Source organism: Schistocerca cancellata, chromosome 7 (assembly GCF_023864275.1).
Source record: "Schistocerca cancellata isolate TAMUIC-IGC-003103 chromosome 7, iqSchCanc2.1, whole genome shotgun sequence".
Taxonomy (NCBI): domain Eukaryota; kingdom Metazoa; phylum Arthropoda; class Insecta; order Orthoptera; family Acrididae; genus Schistocerca; species Schistocerca cancellata.
In genome coordinates this window covers 185,233,818-185,252,308 of record NC_064632.1, presented here as the reverse complement: position 1 = coordinate 185,252,308, position 18,491 = coordinate 185,233,818, and the positions used below count along the sequence as shown (strand labels likewise).

The window sequence follows — 18,491 nt, the reverse complement described above, 5'->3', positions numbered from 1 at the left end:
CATTCTGTGCTGCACGGTCATTGAGGTAACGTGTGTGTTTGTCAGTTGGTAGTGTTATAGATTTTGGGTAGCAAGTGGCTGCACGTATAACTTTCACATTAGTCTGACGTCAGAGAGTCAGATCTGTACCAAACGCTGTATATAGACAGAGTATCAACCAAAACTCCGATATTGTTCGTGCTGTGTGCTATTGTCCAGGAGAACGTGCGTAAACGGTAAGTAAAAGTAACGGAGCACGGGAAAAGCGTAACTATGACCGTCTCTGGAACAGAGCTCCCGTGGGAAATTCGATATAGTTTTAATTTGTCCTACCAAGCGTCCCGGGTTCCAGACCTCGTCAAGCCAGTTTTTGCACTATGGTGCGTGTGAAATTGTTGTATGGGACAACATGTTCCTGACATGGAAAAGGTCTGTTCGGAGTTTGCCGGGCGAGGTGGCCGAGCGATTCTAGGCGCTACAGTCTGGAACTGCGCGACCGCTACGGCCGCAGGTTCGAATCCTGCCTCGGGCATGGATGTGTGTGACGTCCTTAGGTTAGCTAGGTTTCATTAGTTCTAAGTTCTAGGGGACTGATGACCTCAGCAGTTAAGTCCCATAGTGCTCAGAGCCATTTGAACCATTTTGTTCGGAGTTTATAGCAATGTTCTATTGTCAGTCCTCTTTCGCTTCGTTTATTCGATAGTAGCAAACCTATAGAATACATTTGAAATTTCACAGAATAAACATAAACACTCGGAACATAAGAACAAAGAAACAATCAAATCACGCATGCCGAAGTATTAATAGTAATAACAACAATAATTTGTCACGTGTGACAAATTAATGTTTCTTTGTTCTTTTGTTCTGATTATTTATGTTCATTCTGTGAAACTACAATTGCACTCTACAGGTTTGCTACATTCAAATAAACGAAGCGAAAGCGGGCTGCCTGTAGAACATTGTTATAACCTCCGAACAGCCCTTTTACATGTCAGAAATATGTTGTCTCATATAACAGTTTCCCAAGTACTACAGTACAAATACTGACATGATCAGGACTCGAACCCGGGAACCTTGCTAAGTCAAACTAACGCTCTACCGGCTTCCCCACGGGAAGGCTACACGCCCGACGCTGACAGTTACGTTTCTCCCTTGCTCCGTGGGTTATGTGTTACTTGTTAACTACCGGTTACGCACATTCTCCTTTGCATTGCAAAAAATATATGGGGCTTTCGGTTAATACTCTGTCGATATACAACGTCTGGTACCGATCTGACTGACATCAGGAGGTTTGGGCGTTAGAAGAATTTCGGGCTGAATGGGACTTAAAGAATTTGTGAGTCACTTTAAACTGGGGATGGGCAGCTTTGATTTATTCTCCAGCTTTGTGGAATAATTATTGTTTAGCCTGTTGGAATCTAGTGATGATTACAATAGTTTTGATATACTAATCACTACAGTGAACTTTATATCTGAGCTGAGGATTATTTTGTGAGTGGTTTTTCGCGAACCAGTGATATTTCATTGGTCGCTATTTTTCGCGAACCAGTGATATTTCATTAGTCCCTGTGGAATCTGCTAACACCTAAATACGCAAACACGCAATCTTTACTGCAACTGATTATTATTGTTATTTTATTTCTTGTTTAAACGCGAATTTGTATTTTATTTTACTGACTGAAAAAATCATCAGTTCTATCAACATTAATCTTTTGGTGTTGCTTAAAATCAATTATCCGAAAGAATACAACCCATTTTTATCATTTTCATTAAATTTTGATCTTGTTATATTTAACTTAAATTCGAGTAATCTGCCGATGCTTGGAGAATTTTGTCTGAAGGATAACTAGTTAAATCAATTTTGGAACGAGTTTAGCTGCTAGGCATGAAAGCAGATGGTGCATGAGCCGACCGCACCTGGTTTTCTCAGCTCGATAATCATTTCGTGAGGCATAGGTAATAGCATAGGACAGTGAAGTCTCACTGTGTCTTAATCATACCACTGTTAGCATTATGGCAAAGTCACTCGGTACCTACATTGGATTGAAGATGTTTCTCAAGACTCCGCTCAAACAAGAGGAGATTATGAGAGTCTTGTTCCTGGATACATCACATCTCACACCTATACGATATACCGGTTGGATCTAAGTTCTGTGCATCTGGAGTCGAAACTTTCTGAGTAGTCATCGCGACGTAACTATATGACAAACTATAGGAAAAGAGATTCCCAACTTAATCCTCACTTTGGTCTCTATCTGGTACGTTGTCTTCTGTATGAGAATTACTAGCAGCAATGTGCTTCAACTGGTCACAGCTAGGCCTTCTTAAGTTTGAAAGTATCGTTAAATAGCTGTCAACAGTTGAAGTTTGAACGTATCCTTCAAAATGTTTTAATACTCGCATAATTGTAAAGTTAGACTGTAAAACATGCAAAGCTGAGTAATTAAGAAATGTTGACCGAAAATATCAGATGCTTATTTGAAATGGAATTATTCGAACCTCATGCTGTATGATGTGAAATCTGGAGTAACCGGTAGATCAAACAATACGATTGCGAGAAAGAAATCTGTTCTCAAAAAAATTTACATACGCTTATTCTGTGACAATGATTTTGTGTTAAATGTTGACTGTAACGATTCTTTGTTAGTTTGGAAACCAATTGCTTTACCAGAACTATCATCGTAATTACACAATAATTGATCATTGAATAAAACGCATCTTACTTTATATGTTAAATCGTTTTGAAATCATAATGTAGCACTTTCATAAAATATTTCACTCCCATCAAACCTCTTAACTTATAGTGATATCTTTCTCGTAAATGCACTGTGACAATCACTGAGCCTAACTCTGAATATGAGCTACAATGATAATGAAATTTATGGCTTCCCAGTGCGCAATGGACCGCTAGTTTGCTCTGCGATCTTGTTTCTTATAAAACAATGATCTGACTGTCAAAACTTTCCGTCACCATGCTCGTGATGTACAATGCGTGTGTGCAGTCAAATAAAACCATGAATGCAAGTGAAAAATGGGCACTAACCTCACTGACAAGGATATAACTCTATCGATTCTTTAAGTTTTAACTGAGATTCACTGGGTCGTAGCAACAATACAACTTCCCATATTTCTCACATATGAACTAATTCGCAAAATGTCTCTTTACCAGTTATCACTGCAGTGAAAGACAGAACCACATAACTTCATTACAAAAACCTTACAGGAAATCTAAACCATAAACAGTGTTATAGCAATCAGCATACTAAGTAATTACAAATATAACAAACCACCTTACCTTTAAGTGTCATCTTTTCTCATTCATGCAATGTTACAGTCCTTCTGCTTAATATATCTCCTTAAACACCATATTACAAAAATTGCTCCAAATGCTATCTTCACTCCAGAGCGGAGCAAGTACCTTGCCACATCTTTGCTACTAGCACACTCCGGCGCTACTCTGGCAAAGTGAAGCTAATCTCTCTGACCAATATCTTTGGTCTTGAACATCGTTCCCAAAGCATGTGATTATAATGACAATGTTACAGCGAAGTTACAAGGCTTGAGAACATTTTTCAAATTTAGAAATTAACTCATGTTTGTGGCCCATGGCATACGTAGAATTATCATAGCAAGTAGGACAGCCACTTTTCAGGTTCTCTGAGTCATATTTGGATGGTCTTTCCGTCATCGGAGGATGGAGTTTACCTCTTTCCCCGACTTCTTCTCCTCTACAAACAAGGTACTTCGCTTTGTACCTATTTGCAAGGAGATCAATACAGCACACTGCGTTGTTCATGGCATCTGTGCGCCGTAATCTGTATCTGGGTAAAATTGCTACATGGCTGTTGATATACTTTCCGGGATGTGAGGTCGTGGTCCAACCTCACATCCCGGAAAGTATATCAACAGCCATGTCAACCGGTCGTGAAAGCCTTCATTCTACAAAATGGCTACATGTTGGCATACTTCTCTGCCTCGTGATGACTGGGTGTTGCGTGCTGTCCTTAGGTTAGTTAGGTTTAAGTAGTTCTAAGTTCTAGGGGACTGATGACCATAGATGTTAAGTCCCATAGTGCTCAGAGCCATTTCCATTTTCCATTGTTGGCATACGCCAAGTAAGAGATGTTTGTATCACCTTCTTGAACTCTATCGAAGTCCTTGGTGAATGTTACCTCCATGTTTTTTCCTTTTAGTGCAAGAGCTAACAACGGTGTGTCCCAGCGAGTTGGAAAAGGGGCCATGTCCTAGCTGTTTTATTACACAACAGCTGTTTTATTACACAACAGATTTATGAACGATGTCGTGGAGTTGCTATGTAGCAGCTGGCCTCACAGTCAAACACCAGTATAATAACGTACTTCAACCGTCGAGTGTGGTCAGTAATCCGTCTGAACGCACTGGTGATGATCCTTTTTCGAAAATAATGATGTTGATGAGCCAACTGGCGTACTGTTTACAGCGGAAGAACTGTGTTATGCAAGTTTAAATTGTTCAAATTCATCACAGTAACAAAAGATTGTGCTATGAGCATATAGGTTTATTCATAATGTACCCTAAATACAACCACAAGCAAAATACAGCGACAGGCAATAGTGCATGTACTTCATCTTTGTCTTGTCTATCCTTCGCTGGCCATTGGCAGATAGTGTTATAAAATAGCTTCTGTTCGTCTGGTATGTATCATAGAATTTTTTTACATCGTCTAGTTTCTTTTTTTTTTATTGAAATAGATTCACCATAAGCCTGTTTATCTGGACATGGCCCTTGCTCCAACTCAGTACCCATCTGCCGCTGCTGTCCAAATGTGGACGTACCGGCTATTAGGCAGGTGGTCACAACGTTCTGGCTGATCACTGTACTTTGATACAGTATAAAGTGTCGCTGCAGTGCAGTGTGACTCAACATTAAATGTTATTTGACACACCAATACGGCAGCGGTGCTTCACTTTTAATGATGTAACGGCAGCTTCTCTTAGTCTAACCTCTTTGGTTACACAGCATGTGGTGCGTGTGTGTTGGGCAGGGCTGGACCCGGCGATGCCGGGCTTCCTGTGGGTGGAGTCCGAGGATGGCCGCCTGGACGCGTCGGACGCCGACTTCGTGGATGTGGTGCACACGTGCGGCGGCGTGCTGGGCTACTCCAGCCGCCTGGGACACGCGGACTTCTTCCCCAACGGCGGCACGCCGTTCCAGCCCGGCTGCGGCGGACTCGTCGAGATCGCCCGTGAGTACACGCCCAGCTGGCATCACACTCGAGTGGCGAGGTGGAGCAGTGCGTATTAGGAAGTCACAGTGTTCCACGTGATGCACTGTAACGTAACGGCTCCACACATGCTATTCCGCTCACTTCCTGTACTGGGTTGGACAGAAGTCTACAGACGTTAAAGTAACCTCTGGCGTGCCACAGGGGAGTGTTACGGGATCATAGCTTTTCACAATATATATAAATGACCTAGTAGATAGTGTCGAAGTTCCATGCGGCTTTTCGCGGATGATGCTGCAGTATACAGAGAAGTTGCAGCATTAGAAATTTGCAACGAAATGCAGGAAGATCTGCAGCGGATAGGCACTTGGTGCAGGGAGTGGCAACTGACCCTTAACATAGACAAATCTAATGTATTGCGAATACATAGAAAGAAGGATCCTTTATTGTATCATTACATGATAGCGGTGCAGTCCGGAACCGCGGGACTGCTACGGTCGCAGGTTCGAATCCTGCCTCGGGCATGGGTGTGTGTGATGTCCTTAGGTTAGTTACGTTTAAGTAGTTCTAAGTTCTAGGGGACCTATGACCTAAGATGTTGAGTCCCATAGTGCTCAGAGCCATTTGAACCACATGATAGCGGAACAAACACTGGTAGTAGTTACTTCTGTAAAATATCTGGGAGTATGCGTGCGGAACGATTTGAAGTGGAATGATCGTATAAAATTAATTGTTGGTAAGGCGGGTACCGGGTTGAGATTCATTGGAAGAGTCCTTAGAAAAAGTAGCCCATCAACAAAGGAGGTGGCTTACAAAACAATCGTTCGACCTATGCTTGAGTATTGCTCATCAGTGTGGGATCCGTACCAGATCGGGTTGACGGAGGAGATGGAGAAGATCCAAAGAAGAGCTGCGCGTTTCGTCACAAGGTTATTTGCTAAGCGTGATAGTGTTACGGAGATGTTTAGCAAACTCAGGTGGCAGACTCTGCAAGGGAGGCGCTCTGCATCGCGGTGTAGCTTGCTGTCCAGGTTTCGAGAGGGTGCGGGAGATCACGAATGTAAAATTAGAGAGATTCGAGTGCGCACGGAGGCTTTCCGGCTGTCGTTCTTCCCGCGAACCATACGTGACTGGAACAGGAAAGAGAGGTAATGACAGTGGCACGTAAAGTGCCCTCCGCCACACACTGTTGGGTGGCTTGTGGAGTATGAGTGTAGATGTAGATATTCGGTATAGTAAGAGCGGTCTACACCACTAGTACGCTTACTAAATACACGGCCTCACAATAAAAGTGAGGCACCCTGAAGACATAGTCAATATACGTGGTGTTCAAAAAGTCCCTCCGCAGTGACTTATGGTTGTTAGCCGAGCGTGCCGTATGCCGCAGTGGATATACCGAAATTAAACTCAGTAAAATACAAGTTATTAATTTATTGAATAGTCATCCTTACTTACAAATTTACACATTAACTATTGAAAGTGTCCCCCTGTTGTTGAATACACAATTCAATTCGTCTAATCATGTTTCCAAACATAAGCTGTAACATTTCTTCTGTAACAGAAGCAGTGAAAGTGGGTACTGCAGTTTTCAATTCATCGACTGATTTGGGACGGTTTTTACAGACAGTTGCTTTCGCTGCAGCACAGAAGAAAAAGTCAGGTAGGTGGTTCTGAACGAAATTTTTGAACCATTGACAATAACGCAGTCTCTTGCCATGATCAGTATTTTTCAGTTCTTACTCGACTGTCACTTTGTATGGGAAAAGTTCTAATTTTTTCCTTACAGCTGTGTGGGCCGTTCCGACACTAACAACGATTTGCTGGGCGAGTTTTCTTACTGACTTGTTCGGACTCATGGACATTTTATCGGAAATATCGAGTAGTTTATCCTCAGACTAAACGCTAGGACGACCACTTCTCGGTGCATCTGTCACTGAACCCGTACTTCGAAATTTGTAAATCAGATCTCGCACAGTATCGTGATGTGGAAATGTTGTCTCCGGGAAAACTGAACTAAATGTTCGACAAACTGAAATTGTGTATTTACCGCCAGCTTTGAACACTTGTTCAACTAAAAACACACGTTCTTCAATGGTTAGCATTTTAACAGTGACAAAAACGAAACAAACGAACAAAGGAACTAAACTGAAACGTTTACGTCAACACGTAGCGACACACACCAACGATACCACTGACGCTGGCTGAGATAAACGGAACATTGAAATGTTGGGAGAGTACACTTGAAGGGAAGTAACCCAGGCAGGCGAGCAATCATACGGCATTGCGGAGAGACGTTTTGAACACCCCGTACCTTCATACAAATACACTCTGTAGGCAGGTATAAAAATAATTAGAGCTGTTATTCTCTGTGACAGGTAGAACGGTCAGCTTATTGCGTTAGTGTTGTTCGAGTTTACTGTTGTTATCAGGCCTGGCAGAATATACATTAATAAAATTTACCTTAATAATGTACATTAATAATACATAATACATTAATAAAATATACATTAATAAAACCGAAAAAGTGCGGGAACGGATTCCTGACTCGAAATAGAGGAAAAAAGGTCCTGCGAACATGTGTCCAGAAATGGACGGTGTGCATACACCGACAAAAAAATGGCTCTGAGCACTATGGGACTTAACATCCGAGGTCGTCAGTCCTCTAGAACTTAGAACTACTTAAACCTAACTAACCTAAGGACATCACACACATCCATACCCGCGGCAGGATTCGAACCTGCGACCGTAGCGGTCACGCGGTTCCAGACTGAAGCGCCTAGAACCGCTCGGCCACTCCGGCCGGCACGCCGACAACAAATCCTCCTGGAACATAGTACAGCGCTGCATCGTATCCACGTCACCACAGATGTTCAAAGTGGCCACCATGGGATGCAGATTGATGGTGCCAGCTCTGGTAAAGGTTGCTTCGTCGGTAAAGATGACTGATGATAGAAATACCATAGCAGTGCTGGTGGGGTGCAAAAACCATCGACAAAATACTTCCTATAGAGAGAAATATGCTGCCGATAATCCTTGTACTCGTTTCAGGTGATAGGGATAGTAGCGGTTTTCATGCAGGATACACATAACCATACTTTGGCTTACACCATGTTGGCTGGCCACTTGCCTGGAGCTTGTACTAGGACTCGTCTCAATATCCTGTAGAACCAGGTGCTCCAGATCTGACGTATGCACAGTGCTCCAACTCCCTGCACGTTCATCTATCTGAAAGGACCCATGATCACATAAAACGCCCAATAAGGGCTTGAAATGTTGTGTGAAGTGGTTGATGTCTGTGAGAGTACTTGCTGTGGTATAGCCGTGCTGCGTCACGACAATTTCCATTTGCTTGGCCAGACACAAACACCACCTCGGCTACTTCCCGACATGGATACCGAGTCTGCTGCTTATAATACAGGGCGTCAATCACACAGCCTGCAACATACAAGGATCACAGGGCAGTGGTCAGAGGAACTTTCATTCGTCAACGACATCTACCATGACAGTGCCGTACGCATGTTCATAGGACCTTTTTTCCTCCATTTTAAGTCAGGAATCCGCCCTTGCAGTTTACCGGTTTTACACTACTGGCCATTAAAATTGCTACACCACGAAGATGATGTGCTACAGACGCGAAATTTAACCGACATGAAGAAGATACTGTGATATGCAAATGATTAGCTTTTCAGAGCATTGGCGCCGGTAGCGACACCTACAACGTGCTGATATGAGGAAAGTTTCCAACCGATTTCTCATACACAAACAGCAGTTGACTGGCGTTGTCTGGTGAAACGTTGTTGTGATGCCTCGTGTAAGGAGGAGAAATGCGTACCACCACGCTTCCGACTTTGATAAAGGTCGGATTGTAGCCTAACGCGATTGCGGTTTATCGTATCGCGCCATTGCTGCTCGCGTTGGTCGAGATCCAATGACTGTTAGTAGAATATGGAATCAGTGGGTTCAGGAGGGTAATACGGAACGCCGTGCTGCATCCCAACGGCCTCGTATCACGAGTAGTCGAGATGACAGGCATCTTATCCGCATGGTTGTAACGGATCGTGCACCCACGTCTCGATCCCTGGGTCAACAGATGGGGACATTTGCAAGACAACAACCATCTGCACGAACAGTTCGACGACGTTTGCAGCAGCATGGGCTATCAGCTCGGAGACCATGGCTGCGGTTACCCTTGACGCTGCATCACAGACAGGAGCGCCTGCGATGGTGTACTCAACGTCGAACCTGGGTGCACGAATGGCAAAACGTCATTTTTCGGATGAATCCAGGTTCTGTTTACAGCATCATGTTGGTCGCATCCGTGTTTGGCGACATCGCGGTGAACGCACATTGGAAGCGTGTATTCGTCATCGCCATACTGGCTTATCACCCGGTGTGATGGTATGGGATGCCATTGGTTACACGTCTCGGTCACCTCTTGTTCACATTGACGGCACTTTGAACAGTGGACGTTACATTTCAGATGTGTTACGACCCGTGGCTCTACTCTTCATTCGATCCCTGCGAAACCCTACATTTCAGCAGGATAATGCACGACCGCATGTTGCAGGTCCTATACGGGCCTTTTTGGATACAGAAAATGTTCGACTGCTGCCGTGACCAGCACATTCTCCTGATCTCTTACCAAATGAACACATCTGGTCAATGGTGGCCAAGCAACTGGCTCGTCACAACACGCCAGTAACTACTCTTGATGAACTGTGGTATCATGTTTAAGCTGCATGGGCAGCTGTACCTGTACCTGGCATCCAAGCTCTGTTTGACTGAATGCCCAGGCGTATCAAGGCCGTTATTACGGCCAGAGGTGGTTGTTCTGGGTACTGATTTCTCAGGATCTATGCACCCAAACTGCGTGTAAAATGTACTCACATGTCACTACTAGTATAAGATATTTGTCCAATGAATACCCTTTTGTCATCTGCATTTCTTCTTGGTGTAGCAATTTTAATGGCCAGTATTGTATTAATATTCACCCTGCATAACAGCGTCAGATGTTGAGAGATCACTACGATGGATAAAGAAACACCACCTACTTACGTGAGACAGCGTTATTAGCACCTGACAGAGTATGAAACGATTCTGATTGTGAGTCTTCATTTAGCCAGCTGGTCGAATCGTGGAATATGCAGATTTTTGGAGTATTTGGATGTGACAGTGGCCTGATGTTGGAGTGCACGCCAACTTGAGGGCAAGCATACTCGTCGTCAAGGTTGCGGTTGATCGTGTCTGACAACCAAAAATGGTTCAAATGGCTCTAAACATTATGGGACTTAACATCTGAGGTCATCAGCCCCCTAGACTTAGAACTACTTAAACGTAACTAACCTAAGGACATCACACACATCCATGCCCGAGGCAGGATTCGAACCTGCGACCATAGCAGCAACGCGGTTCCGAACTGAAGCGCCTAGAACGACTCGGCCACAGCGGCCGACCCTCGGACAACCACATGGCAGCATTGTCTTATTGTGCGTAAACGACATAGTTATCCCTTTATATCTGTGCCTGCCATCCAAGAACAAGTAATGGACTTCCAGCAACATCCTATGTCATCCCACACCATTAGTCAGAGTCTAGGAGCAGCTGGACTGGGAAATTAGCTACCTATGCGAGACTGCCAGTAACACCAGAACACAAACGGCTGCATTTGTTGTGGTGCTGTGGCCGGGAAGAATGGGCTGCTGATGAACCACGCCCCATTCTGTTCAGTGATGAATCGCAGTACTGCATTACTCTGAATGACCATCGTCGGCATGTGTGCTGCCGTCATGCAGAGAGGTCCCATTCTTCCTATGTTTTGCAGAAGCACAGCTGTATTTCTCCTGTAGTCATGATGTGGGGAGGCATTGCATATGACTTCAGGTCATGACTACTACTGATTCAGGGAACTCTTAGGCACAATGAGACGTTATGGACATCTTGTATCCTCATGTGTAACCTCTCATGTGACTGTATTGTGGTGTAATGTTTCAACAGAGCAATGCTCTTTTACACATGGCACGTGTGTCTATGAACTGCCTGCACGAGGTTGAGGTATCCCCGTGGCCAGCAATATCCCCAGATTTGTCTCTGATAGAACATATGTGGCAGCCTGTGTTCACCTTGGACTTCATTCGCTTTCTAAGGAAAGTACTCCTGATTAGGTCTTTCGCCGTGAGCTTCTCGACCTTAGCACGGAACTTAGCGATAGTAACTTTGTGTACACTGATGGCTCTCGGACTAACTGTGGTGTCAGGTGTGCCATTGTCATTGGCACCGACGATTTTCGGTATCGGCTTCCGGAACACTGCTCAGTAATTACAGCACAGCTCTTCGCCCTCTACCAGGCTACGCAGTACATCCGGCAACACAGGCTTTTCTATTGTGCCATCTGCTCCGACTCTCTCAGAGCCTCCGAGTGCTACATGCCGTCCATCCCTTAGTGCAACGGGTTGAAGACAGCTTCCACTTGCTCTTGAAGGAGCCACTGTGATGTTTATGTGGGTCCCTGGTCACGTCGGTCTGACGGGAAACGCTGCTGCCAAGGCTGCAGCCCTCATACCTCGGCCCGCTAGTTCTTCCATTCCTTCCGATAATCTGCAGTCTGTCAGCAGGTGGTGTCACTTTGGCGTGGCCACAGGTCTTCCCTTCATGGGGACAAGCTCGAGAAATTAAACCTCTCCCAGCGATTTGGCTGTCCTCATCTCGGCCCTCTCGCTGCGAGGACATCATTTTTGCTAGTTTGCGTATTGGACACTGTCGTTTCAGCCATCGCCATTTGTTGAGTCATGGTCCCACACCATATTCTTAGCTCTCTTTCTTTACATCTAGTGTGCTTAACGTCTAGACGGTTTTAACTCCTTCCTCGTCTTAGTGTTCTAAGGTTCTGACATGGGAGCGTATGATCTTAGTTGTTTTTGCGCCCTAAAAAAAAATCGTCCTAGTCCCAGTATTCCGGAAATAAAGGACCAGTTACAACAGTTGTGGGCCATCTTGCGTTAGGTAAGGATACAACCGTATCAGGAATCCAGGCCAGAATGGGTTCAACATCAAATTGATAAGTCGGCTCGCACAGCTAAGTTCTTCGTAAATTTGACTCATTTTGTAATCACTGAAATAACTTTATACGCCCTCTCAACCTGTTACGTTTTTTTCCTTGCATTGTGTGTGCTTCATGTTTTTTGACACAGTGTACACTTTGCAAAGCAAAAACATGCTTTGGAAGTATTTCGAATTATAATTCCCTATGGAATATGTCCTAAGGAAATTATCCTTAAAATTAAACGCCTATCATCCGTTAGGACACAATGCGACATACACTACAAATTAACTTCAAACTCCTGACACCTGAAATAGCACTGAATGGGACAGTAGTCAAGCCACAGAATAGAATTACGTGACATAACGATGAATGTAGCAGTTGCGGAGAGAGAACACACACATTCATTCTCATAAACGCATCATCGCATGCATACTCCTTTTAAACGAGTACATGCAACAACACAAAACTTGTAGTTAAATCAATAGCGGTCCGAGTTTGTGCATTTGGCCCCAATGGAAGCAGCAGATGACATCGCTAGGCTGTTACCGTGCGAGGCTTTATTGAGTAACACGTCTCGTGCTCCTCGATTACGAGTAGGTCCTCGCTCGTTCCAGCTCGTTGGTGTCGGCTGGGAAATCTTCTGTGGCCAAATGCACCCTTTGTCGACCAATAATACACAGTAAAGAAGTGCGAACACAAACCGCTCCAGTCTTCGAATTGCCCCCATAGTAGCCTGTGGTCGCCTGGCGATGTCTGTACATATCAACACCGCGTCCCTCCCCCCACCACTAATCACACTTATTGTCTCGTCTTGAGCACCCGAAATTCTTCGCACCTCACCTACTATCGCTGTACGTCCGAGGCCGATTTCAGGAACGAATAGAAAAGGTATCAATGAATCACAGCACCTACCGATGTCGTCATTCAGCCGCATCTATCTGTGCATTAGGCATCTCGGATGAATTCCTGTGAGAGGTGAGGTGCTGAACCTAAAACAATTCTTCTCCGCCCCGCAGCTGCCCAGGGTCTGTGTTACTGGCATTACCACCAGACTTCATCGTCAGCCTAGTTGTCTTTCACTGTTCACCATAATGGTGTGCGCTCTTAATTTATTTATTATCTATATTTTTTTTTTAATGGCACCACTTCCAAAGAAGAAAATGCTAGTGAAATATGCATGTAGACGTCACGTCCCTATTATAAGCCAAATACACGAGGAAACGAGACCAATGTCAGTGGTTTACTTGAATTAAACGAAACATATCGTCACGAAAAAACATGTTTTATCAGTTTATTCACAGTACCAGTATCAGAAAGCAATTGCTGTAGCATCCACTGATACTATGCACACGTAAATGGAGACAGAACGTTTAGCGACTACTTTCTTTCGGTAGCAGTGATGGTGTTCGGAAATTCCCGTACAAACTTCTAGGACTTGTAGAGGAGAGTAGGTAGACAATATTTTTAACTGGAGCCTATGTTTGGAAACATACAGTTTCTGTAGTACAGCAGTTTGAAAATATATTTGCTAGATAGGTATGCAACGGGGTAGTCATAGTGCGGAGTGTTTACGTCGGATCGGCTGATGTCTTTTTATCGACTATCCTACCTCTCACGCTTCATAGTTGAGAACACGTCTGCAGAATACACCGACATGATCCCTCTGTATGGCGAAGCTCGCAGTAATGGAAAAGCTGCACGTCGCCTTTAGCAAGATCGTTATTCACAATGTCTGACTCCATCGCATACCCTTTTCGCCACAATTACGCAACAGCTTCGAGAAGCGTACCTTCACCGTCAGCAATTGCGACTCTGGTGCTCCAAGGAGACGCAGCACACCCGAATTGGAAGGCTATTTGTGGTGTTTGCGAAAACTGATTATGTTTCCTTTTTGTTTCTTTTGTTATTAATTAATGAAATTGTAAAACAAGTTATGTACTGGGTCACGCCTAATAAATTACTTGTAAAAGTGGCCGCGTTACCTACCTATTTTCAAATGTTCCGGACATGGACCTCTATTCAGAATACTATTCAGAATACTATGAACTCACTCAAATCTGCAAGTCCTAGAAGTTTGTAACGGAAATTTCCGTATAAAAGTATCGAAAGAGATTCGGAAGCTTGACCAGTGGCTGCCCTCCAGTGACCTTAGTGTTGCCACGTGCCAGCGGAGACCACTGTAGCATCACGTGTGGGACAGATAAAATATATGTAACATCTGATCACAAGATTAGTGGTGAATTTCTTGACTACATTACATCGTACCAGTATTTAGTGGCTACAGAATCGATAGGAAATGACGCACTCAAGGCCAACAGAAGACTTACATGTGTCGGAAGAGTTCTGGGAAAATGTAAGGCGTCTGTAAGGGAAATCGAATGGACGACGCCAGTGCTACCAGTTTTGTATCACACGTCTAGTACCGTAACGATCAACCAGAAGCAAATCTCCAAGATCATAGAACGAGTCAGTTCATGAAATTAACACAGATTAAATAAAATGTAAACAAATCCTATGCCGATGACAAGCTGTGTATATACAGTGATAAGCCAGAACATTATGATCACCAACCTACTATCGATATAAACCCGTCCAAGTGACAGCTGCGTCACCTGGCGAGGAATGACTGCCAATCAGACACACGCACGATGCATGTAGCATTAGTGAGCGTACTGTCCGTGTGTAGTATGGGGCAGGCTCGCGACTATCTGAGTTTCACTGACGCAGATTGTTGTGGCCCGGAGGCTCGGCGCGAGAGTTTCGGAAACTGCATGGCTTGCCGGGTGTTTGAGAAGTGCTGGGATGAGTGCCTTCAAAGCGTGGCGAAACCAACCTGAAACCTCGTCCAGACATCGTTGGGTTGGGCAGCCACCCGTCATTACAGATTTCGGACGCCATAGGCTGAGCAGACTGTTAAGACAGGAGAAGCGGCGAACTGTGACATCAGACTTTAATGCTGGGCAGCGTGTGTCTGAACACATTGTGCACCGAACACTTCTAACAAGGGACCTCCACAGCCGAAGAACCATGCATGTGCCAATGTTGACACCACGACATCGGCACCTACGGCTGAAATGAGCATGTGACCTTCAGCACTGGACGTTGGCGCATTGGCAGGGCGCTGCATGCTCTGATGAATCTCGATACCGTCTTCATCATCCGGGTGGGTAGGCGCGAATCCGTCGTCTTTTCAGAGGAACAGCAGAGGTGCCACCAGCACGCGTTCCTGGACACGAACCGAAGACGGAATGACGCATCGGAGGGCGGAGTGCGGCAGGATAGGTGCTGGGAGCTGACAGCTGACACAGTGGCAGGTCGGAGGGAGCGGGAGGAGAGAGAAAAGCGCCGCTTCGACCGCCAAGCAGTCATCATTCTGCTGCTCGACTCCTACAGGTCGCATCGTAGCTGCCACCGCTCGTCTCGCTGAGCTACACATCCGACGTGGCTGGAAGTGGAAAGAGAGGCGAGTCGCTGTCGTTGTTGAGTTCCTGCTCAAGTTGGTCGGGAACGACCGCGAGGGCAAGAAGAATTAGACGAAGGAAGAGCAGTGTACTGCTGTCAGTAACTGGTAGCAACTTGCCAAGTAGTGCAGAAATGCAGTTCCACATCTGAAGTGTGCGAACGCACATGAGACATGCAGCTTCACCGAGACATGTGACGAACCTGCATCGCATGTCAACTGCAGTTACACACACGTGGTAAACCATCTCAGCTGCAGTTACATAAATAACTGGAGTCGCGACAAGAAGAGGAACAGGAAGAGGAGGAGACACTCCTGTAAGGCCACAATACTCGTAGAAGTGGTTGCGGTGCCCTGTAATACTGAGAACGAGGTGCCGGCAATCACCCCGCTCCCCCAGCAAGTTGACACTGGCTGAAGAGGGGGAAGTGGGGGCCACGCTGCAACAAAGAAGAAAACGGTGGCTTCCGTGCAGTGTTGAGAAAAATCACCGATGATTCAGCTGCTGCACTCAAGTGAAGGTGGCCCTGAAGGCAGGGTTGGATGTGGAACATACACGAGGCCCTGGCTCATGTGTCTCACACAACACAGGAAGGGCGCCCAGCACCATGTAGGTGTGGGTAGATGTAGGAACACAGATGGTCAGTAACCAGGCTGATGGAGAAAGACAGTCAGCTGAAGTGGTGGCCATGGAGCCTACCCAGCTGTGCAGGCGGACAGCATGGATGCAGTTGCCACATTGGCCCTACAGAGATGCAGGAAGCTCGGGAGGTGACCCTCATCTGCTGCTTCTCCAGAAGTAACAGAAGCAAAGACGAAAGAAGAAGATACGGAACCCTCATTCGAGTATCTGCCCCTTCCAGACGAGAACAGCATGAAGATGGTGCTTAGGCCATCTCTCTCCACGATGGCACCTATCCACATCATGCTTTCCATATCCCTTCTCTGCCATAGACATATCTAATCTCCCACACCAACCCCACGATTTCCAATGGGGGTGCGAATCCTTGAATTGGAATTCAAAGACCAGGAGTTCATCCTACCAGTGGACCTGGAACTAATAAATTCCTATCATATTTTCACCCACTGAGACTGGAAGGACATGACTGACGAAGCGGTCAAGTTCTTCCAGGAGAGTTTACAACCACTGGATTTTTCCACCCTCGCCAAGATGAAATTCACCCGCCAGAGAAGAAGAAGAAGACAGGAAACATCACTAACGACGGACTGACTGGAACCTATGTTTCTCTATGATTTTCCAGATAACCTTCAAGCCAGTCCACTAATCCACTAATGAGAGGTCATCATCATCACCAACCAGACAGAAACAGGAGGATTGGCAGCTAACTGTTCAAACTCCTTACACCTTGGACCAAGGGCAGGGTCCATCAGTCAGTGTCAGCTAGTCAGTCATTTCTGGAATTCAGTTCAAGCAGCCGAAGCATACACATTGCCACTACTGCACACTGTGCTGTGACTCTTGACTACTCATCATGTCTCAATGTCTAGCAAAAGGAGAAGAGGGCATCAATGGCAGAAAGCACGGTGGTCAACACACATGCCAGAAGAGGAGGCTTTTCAAGAAGACACTGAGAGAGCCAAACCGGAAACGGTGGCAGAAGCTTCTGTCACCATAGACTAACTGCCTTCACCCGGCACTGACGAAGAAAGTGCCAAAGCACAGGTGACAGGCGACCAGCTGCCCCTCTCGCCCATGTCAGTAGAAGATTATCAGTCTTCATCCATTAACTGGCAACATTTCATGGAAGGCAATCCATACTGACTTGGCGCAGCTAGCCAAGGCAGGCTACAGTGTCAGACTGGTCAGACTGGTCAGCCAAGGTCATATTCCCCAAGACAGCATGGACCGAGAGCAGGTGGTCAGCGGCTTCTGAGAACATACAGTCAAGAAGCCAACCACCTCGAGCAGCAGTAGAAACAGCCACTGATGCTACCACAAGCCACTCATCTGAGGTCTGTCCTGATAGCTCACATGTCAAGAGGTGGTCAAATACTTTGAAGAGATGGACTTCCTTTAGGGTACAGTTGAGCTGCACCAGTGCTCAAACTGATATACCCCAACCATTTCACCTTCAAACTGTGTGACACACCACCCACACGAGACGAGAGGCTCACCCAGGCCTAGAAAAAAAATTTTAAGCCGCAGAAGTCCTGAGGATCACCATGACTGTCGAGATAATGTTGAAGCACTTTGACAAACAACCACAGTGCTACAACCACAAAGAGTTTGTCCACGTCATAAGACACTGCCAGAATGTAGTGGCATACATAAAAAGTGCGTGCAAACATTACAGCAGACGAAGCATGAGGGATCCAGAAGCTGACCCCACATTCTAAAACTGCAAGAGAGTGCACGTGACAAGCTGGTGTGGCTGCAGCAAGTACCAACACGCTCTCAAGGAGATTGGTTCAAATGGCTCTGAGCACTATGGGACTCAACTGCTGTGGTCGTAAGTCCCCTAGATTTTAGAACTACTTAAACCTAACTAACCTAAGGACAGCACACAACACCCAGCCATCACGAGGCAGAGAAAATCCCTGACCCCGCCGGGAATCGAACCCGGGAACCCGGGCGTGGGAAGCGAGAACGTTACCGCACGACCACGAGATGCGGGCTCTCAAGGAGAAATCAGGTCACAAACTTGGTCACAGGTCCACCAAGCGACTGCCAGGTAGTGAAACCAGTGTGCTGTGGAGGGCTCGCCCTCCACCTAATGAGAGTGGGAGTGGGACGTGTCCCGACACTGAGAGCTGCAGCACATATTGCTGAGACATCAGAGTGGCTAGAC

At 45.7% G+C, this 18,491-nt stretch overlaps 1 protein-coding gene across 1 annotated transcript in view; it reads left to right on the top strand.

Annotated features, from left to right (window-relative positions):
- LOC126091965 (pancreatic triacylglycerol lipase-like) overlaps nucleotides 1-18,491 on the top strand; it is a 185,137-nt gene that overhangs the window by 131,547 nt on the left and 35,099 nt on the right. Inside the window, exon 6 of the mRNA XM_049907316.1 lies at nucleotides 5,003-5,203. Within this exon, the coding sequence (XP_049763273.1) occupies nucleotides 5,003-5,203 (201 nt within the window). The remainder of the gene's footprint in view (nucleotides 1-5,002; nucleotides 5,204-18,491) is intronic.